At 45.6% G+C, this 7,316-nt stretch overlaps 1 protein-coding gene across 8 annotated transcripts in view; it reads right to left on the reverse strand.

The window, feature by feature from the left end:
* The window catches only part of LOC139751264 (uncharacterized), a 142,117-nt gene that overhangs the window by 7,999 nt on the left and 126,802 nt on the right, over positions 1 to 7,316 (reverse strand). For 6 of the 8 annotated variants that reach the window (XM_071666553.1, XM_071666561.1, XM_071666557.1 and 3 more), the window contains one exon: positions 675 to 792. In XM_071666553.1, the coding sequence (XP_071522654.1) occupies positions 675 to 792 (118 nt within the window). Of the gene's footprint in view, positions 1 to 674; positions 811 to 7,316 lie in introns of all 8 variants that reach the window. The other 2 variants (XM_071666560.1, XM_071666555.1) reach the window with 1 other exon arrangement.

Consider the following 7,316-nt stretch of genomic DNA (forward strand, 5'->3'; position numbering starts at 1 on the left):
ACGGTACGACCTTTGGGTACGATGGTACGCCACTTGGGTCTGATGGCCTGTTCTATGACCTGCTACAGGCCGTCCTACCTTAAGGGTCATGGTTACTGTGCTTAAGGGGTTCTTATTAATTTACCATATCGTCTGCTTGACACGGGAGGGGGAGGGGGAGGAGGAGGAGTGAGGGCGGGCTCTTCCATACTGACGACCCTTTCTCGTAATGTAGACCACCTCACATAAAACCTGCAAGAGCAATTTTACGATCCCCGACAACACGAAGCCTAAATATAATATGGTCCTCCTCCATTGGAGGAGATAGCCCCCCTCCCCCCCAAGGCGTTGGGGGAGGCCAGTGTCACCCGCCACACTATGATTTCAGAACATGGAAAGAACTCCAGCAGCGTGTTGATCAGTGGTGGTGGTGGTAGTAGTAGTATTGGTCGTGTGTGCATGAGGCCACGAGTAGCATGGATGTCGTAGAAGGTCGATACATTGCGACACTCTCGAGCGCCAGGCTACAGCAGACACGGGTTTCCTCCTCCTCCCCTTCCCCCAAGTCTACACACGCACACGCACAAGGTCAAACAACACTACCATCTCTCTCTCTCTCTCTCTCTCTCTCTCTCTCTCTCTCTCTCTCTCTCTCTCTCTCTCTCTCTCTCTCTCTGTGGCGCGGCGGTACTTACGGCCAGCCTATCCTTGGCGTGGATGTAGCGGAACCTCTGGATGTAGTAGAAGACGAGCCAGGCCAGCGAGATGACCATCAGGATGATGAAGGACACGGACACGAACAGCACCGACGTCCTGCGGGAAGCAAAATACCTGCTGGGGTTTAGTGAGGAGTGGATATGGGGGTGGTGGTGTGGGGGCTGGGTAAGGGTTGTGTGGGGGGGGGGGGTTAGGCAAGGCACACTCTGGGGCTACTGTGAGGGGCTAGGATGGGCTTAGCTTTGGGCTAGGCAGGGTTTAGTCTTGGGTCGATGTAGCGTCCTGGTGGTGTAGGAAATATGTAATTACTTTCATTGATTAAGCTCAGGACCCCTGTAATGGAAATTCTTGCAAGCTTCGAGGCTGCACTCCACTAAGGAGCAGGGAAATGACGGACTCCTTTTGAGAGAACATGTCCCTGACAAGACTTCCATCCCCTGCCGGGGGTGAGATCTCGCTCGTGACTTAACCAAAAGAAGGCGGAGCCCGGTAACACCTATGTCTCTCTCTTTCTAAAGATACTCCAAGGTAAAATATGTAAGGCTTTGAATATGCTTAAATTACAGAACACATATGATAAATGATATATATATATAATCTGCATAATCTGTTCATATGGGTGGTCAGGAGGCGAACTGGAAAGGATTGGACAGGAAAGGCAGAGTGGAGGTGCAGATCATGTATGTATCGCTGGTTTACTAACGTTTGTGAGAATAACTTGTTGGATATGTACTTTTGTATGTATGTACATATACATATTGGTGTAATTTACATCTTTTCCATCAACTTCTTGCACTGTTCGGGGAGGGAGTTCTTCAGTAAAGAGGCAAGCATTGCTTGAATTTTCTCAAACATGACAAATTCTTAAACTTGTATGAACTGTCCACATTCACGGTCTCATGCCTCGGTCTATTCCATTCATCCACTAATCATACACTATATAAAGTACCACTGTCCACATCTTTCCTAGCAAAATTCCTGCAATATTTTACGCTACGTCCTACAGCTGTTTCACCCCATTCCCTGGCGTAGAACTGTTTACTATCTACGTCATCGAGCTGGTTTAAAAAAAGGTTGTGATCAGGTCATCCCTCTCTCTTCTCTCTTCCTTTCAGGGTGGGCAAATTTACGGCGTCTAGTATATGTGTGTGTGTGTGTGTGTGTGTGTGTGTGTGTGTGTGTGAGGTGTAGCAGGGAGAGCACCTGGGTCCCCACAGCCAGTCTCCTGGCCCGTCAATAATACTTGCTGTCTACCAGTCTTGAATTATGAAGGCGCGAGAGCGCCACGTACAGCTGGGGAACACCAGGTACACAGAGAGAATACACGATACACCTAGAGTCTACGACACAGAGGCGTATACAGCCACAAAATACCACATACCGCCATACAGAGCCGCGTACAACGATAATCATATACACCTCGGGACGACAACGCGAACGACATATGTAAATACAACGAAAATAGTCGATACAAAGCGATAATAGTATATAAGGAGAGAGTAAAGTACAGTGAGGACAGATAATACGGCATGAATTCAAGGAAAGTACGACTCAGGACCATGAATCATAATGCAGGTCTACGCTTTACAAAATCAATTAATCATGGACTTGAAAAACGACACACATCGATTATACAATGCACGGCGCAATACAAAATACGGCAAAACTGCATAAACCATCAGTTAATAATAGGAAACACTACAACAGGCACCGGAAATACTGAAAAGGCAGTGAAATGATGGTACAACAATTATAAAATCAAAAGATTCAATAGAGTAGGCAGACACTACAAGATTCAGCATCGGGTCATTATCAGATACAGCAACATGACAGCTATTAAGGATAAATCAAACCAACGAGACAGGCCAGGGATGGGTCAAGCCAACCCCGTTGTCATAAGCGGGATATTTTCGCGCCAAAACAGATGCAGCGCGCGGGGATAAGAGGGGGGAAAAAAAAAATCAGTTGGCGCCAAGGCTCTGTGACGTCATTTGGAAGGGAGCCAATATGGTGGCCCAGACCTCCCTGCCGCCACGTAAATATCCCCTGGCATGTGTTGCTCATGGTCGTGAGGAACGACAGGGGTAGTGGTGCTGAGTCTGTGGCATAATGATCGCCTGGATATCGTGTTGGTGGAGCGACATGCGGAAGAGGATGGCGGCCCAATATTTGTATTCGGCCACGAAGATGGCGCAGGATGTTAATTTCTTCGTTAACGCTCTAAGTCTCTTAAGCAGCCTAATATAGTCTGGGTCAGGCAAGATGCCACACGATCAGTTCCTCATTCATTCAACTATTCTTTAATATACTCGTAAATAGAGTGCTGACGGTTGAGTTATGCACAAGGAATGAAAGGCTTTAGATTCGCGCTATTTATTGACTCGGGATGAGGCGCTGCACTGCATTCCGTATTTCTCCAGGGTTAAAACACACACACACGCACACCCACACACACTTACTCACGCACATGCGCGGAATGCCAGAGTTTCCTCGACAAGGGAGGAAGGGGGGAGAGGAGAGAGAAGAGGACAGATAATAAAAATTTGTAGCACGAAAAACGAGGCAAATATTTAAAGAGCCACGGGTCTTCCCAATGGACGGAGGGTGGGAGGGTGGAACCTGCAGTGCCATTCCGTCGCCCTCCTCCCCCAGAGAATACCAGCAACACTGGGGCTACAACCTCCCTCCACCCTACCCCCAACCCCGCGCCCCCAGAGCGGAGGTAAACATTTACACTTCCCCGAAAACACTTCAGAAGAGCAGGGGCCGCGCCGGGCCGGTAGCCTTCCCTTAAAGGGCGGCGCTGATGCACGTGGGGTATGTGTGGGTTAGGTTGCTCCACTACCATCAATATGGTCGCGGCCAATTTACATCGGGTCTAGCGCGTCTTTATCTATCAAATGGTCTCCGGCATTTTACAGCAAATTATCTTTCTTCTGGCTCTTCCGTCTCACTCTGTTATATGATGGGTAGTCCGTTTTCTTTTTCGAGCGGTTCTACAGAGGTAGACGTGGGTTGAGAGCGCCATCTACCTCCCTCCCACCGTCAACACTGGCGTTCCGCAGGTTCCTAACGTGTCACCTACATTGTTTCTTCCATCCATATATTTTGACAGCCTCTAAATCCATTTACACCCATATGCATAAACATTACATATATATATATATATATATATATATATATATATATATATATATATATATATATATATATTTTTTTTTTTTTTTTTTTTTTTTTTTTTTATACTTTGTCGCTGTCTCCCGCGTTTGCGAGGTAGCGCAAGGAAACAGACGAAAGAAATGGCCCAACCCCCCCCCCCCATACACATGTACATACACACGTCCACACACGCAAATATACATACCTACACAGCTTTCCATGGTTTACCCCAGACGCTTCACATGCCTTGCTTCAATCCACTGACAGCACGTCAACCCCTGTATACCACATGACTCCAATTCACTCTATTTCTTGCCCTCCTTTCACCCTCCTGCATGTTCAGGCCCCGATCACACAAAATCTTTTTCACTCCATCTTTCCACCTCCAATTTGGTCTCCCTCTTCTCCTCGTTCCCTCCACCTCTGACACATATATCCTCTTGGTCAATCTCTCCTCACTCATTCTCTCCATGTGCCCAAACCATTTCAAAACACCCTCTTCTGCTCTCTCAACCACGCTCTTTTTATTTCCACACATCTCTCTTACCCTTACGTTACTTACTCGATCAAACCACCTCACACCACACATTGTCCTCAAACATCTCATTTCCAGCACATCCATCCTCCTGCGCACATCTCTATCCATAGCCCACGCCTCGCAACCATACAGCATTGTTGGAACCACTATTCCCTCAAACATACCCATTTTTGCTTTCCGAGATAATGTTCTCGACTTCCACACATTTTTCAAGGCTCCCAAAATTTTCGCCCCCTCCCCCACCCTATGATCCACTTCCGCTTCCATGGTTCCATCCGCTGACAGATCCACTCCCAGATATCTAAAACACTTCACTTCCTCCAGTTTTTCTCCATTCAAACTCACCTCCCAATTGACTTGACCCTCACCCCTACTGTACCTAATAACCTTGCTCTTATTCACATTTACTCTCAACTTTCTTCTTCCACACACTTTACCAAACTCAGTCACCAGCTTCTGCAGTTTCATATATATATATATATATATATATATATATATATATATATATATATATATATTCCTATAGTAAATTCACTCATTTCCTATCACATTCAAAAACTACACGTCACCTTCAAAATAACATAAATACGAGTCAAACCATATCTTCTAGTCCACCTTAAGATCCACATACTGAACAAAAAATCTTCTTCCCAAAAGCCGGGGCTGTTGTGAAAGTCCTGCAGTTTATATTTCCAATCTCCACAGGTCTCCCTCCCCTTTGCTTCAGTATGAATGGAGTCATACCTGCATATCTGAGAGTGGCTCCTCTTTTTTTCCATTTCTCTCACGTTTCCTTCCCAAATATCTACACTTTTAGTGTGCCTCATGGACAAATCTAAGCTGCGGGGGGTGTCGAACCCGACATTCATGCATCCGGCATTCAAAGCGGCGCTGTGAGGGTGAGGGGGGAAATGTTCAGTCACTACCGCGGGGCTGTAAATCTCAGGGGAAAATGTTGGGGTGGTGTGTGATGATGAGGGAGGAGACGATACTATAAATACTACGACGAAGCAAGAAATTATTGGCAGATATCCACCTTTTAAAGGTTTTAAATTGCATAAAGCTTTTGATCTAAGTGTCTGCTTAATTCATTATCAAGTATTTTTGGGGTGATAAAAGTGTACGACTGTCGGGGGGCGGCGGGGGAAGACAATAGTAGCTTGTTACTCCCTTGATAACTACAAGTCTACGACCTTTGAACAACACGATACGTCCCTTGGGCATGATGGCCCCCCAGCCTCGGACCTGACCCTTAAAAGAGTCGAGTCAAAAGGCTAGGCCCATCATACCCAAGACTCGTTCCGTCGTGGTCAAATTTGGAACCATGACTGTGGTTCCCTTCTTGAACTTCTCCACTATATCTCACGTCGTCACAACTGCTTCATACACTACCTCGATCATTTACCTCAGCCACCACTCGTTCCGCGAGTCGTGGGGACACGCCTGCCAGGTGGTGTGGTCCTCTGTCCTCCGGAAGGTTGTCGAGAGGAATACTATGGGTCATTATCCAGGTGAAACTCGCCTGCGCCTCCGTGTACTGTTCCACAGTGTGCGTTAGCAGCTCCGAAGTGGAGGAGGTGAGCATAATCGTGCTCCGGTAGAGCTTCTGGTTATATATATATATATATATATATATATATATATATATATATATATATATATATATATATATATATATATATATATATATATTGCACAAGGTCACAGTGGAGCGCGTGATCTTGTATATGCAGGTATTCCACAGGAAAATAACATACGAAGTTCCCAAGCGCACTTTCGGGTAATGATCATATCATCAGGGGAGAGACGAGAATCTCCCCTAATGATGTGATCATTACACGAAAGTGCACTTGGAAACTAACCGTGTTTCATTTTCCAATGAAATATATATATATATATATATATATATATATATATATATATATATATATATATATATAGATGCTGGGTTTGACAGACCCAGCCACCGTGCCCGGAACCCTTAACAGGGGGTGGCTGGAGGCAGTAGTAGGCTCCTGCAGGTGTTGAGTCAGTGGGAGGTGAGTAGAGATACGTTTATCATGGTCTGTGCCGGCTACAGGGAAACGTCCTGGCCGGATGCCGGTACGACTCCTCGAACATGGTAATATTGATCCGTACGTCATCATTCAAATGGACCACTTATAGAGCACCTTTCATAGGGACACCTCAACATCCATTCAAGCGAACCAATTACAGAGCACCTTTCATAGGGACACCTCAACATCCATTCAAGCGAGCCAATTACAGAGCATCTTTCAAAAAGGGCAACCACGCAACCGGCTAACTGGGTCAATCACAGAGAGGGGTCCTTTTGGCTCAAGCTTCCTGGAAGTATCAATAGAGCCAATCACAGGAGACCCTTCGATCTCCAGTAACTTAAGACGTGGGCTTAAATGGACCAATCACACGGCATCTTTCTCTTCTGAAAACCTCGAGAGAGATTATCATACGTCACTTAAATAAGACCACGGGATAACACACTCAACCTGAAACCCCTGAGCACCACACTTGGTTTCATTTCAATAAACATCAGGCCCATCTAACTATCGATCTTCTACTGCCTATTATAGAGACGATGTACGAGGGGATGATGGTTAGTTCGTTCGAATCACACACTTAAACGATGCCTCTAAGAATCATGGGGTCGTAATGCTTTAAGAATCACTGAACACAATTCTCTCAAAGAGTCTATGAATAGACAGATTTCGAGGGATAATACACAACACTTCTATGTTGAAGAATTAGAAGAATCCATTCTCAAGCGAACTCACAACTAACAAGCAATAATTATAAGTAATATAATATACATGGCAGTTCCCTTTCATCTCTGACAATAGCGATTGAAGACAGATAATTGCAGAGCACAATTTCCTATAAACAATGATATAAAATTACTGCCCCC

Source organism: Panulirus ornatus, chromosome 11 (genome assembly GCF_036320965.1).
Source record: "Panulirus ornatus isolate Po-2019 chromosome 11, ASM3632096v1, whole genome shotgun sequence".
In the NCBI taxonomy this organism is placed as follows: Eukaryota; Metazoa; Arthropoda; class Malacostraca; order Decapoda; family Palinuridae; genus Panulirus; species Panulirus ornatus.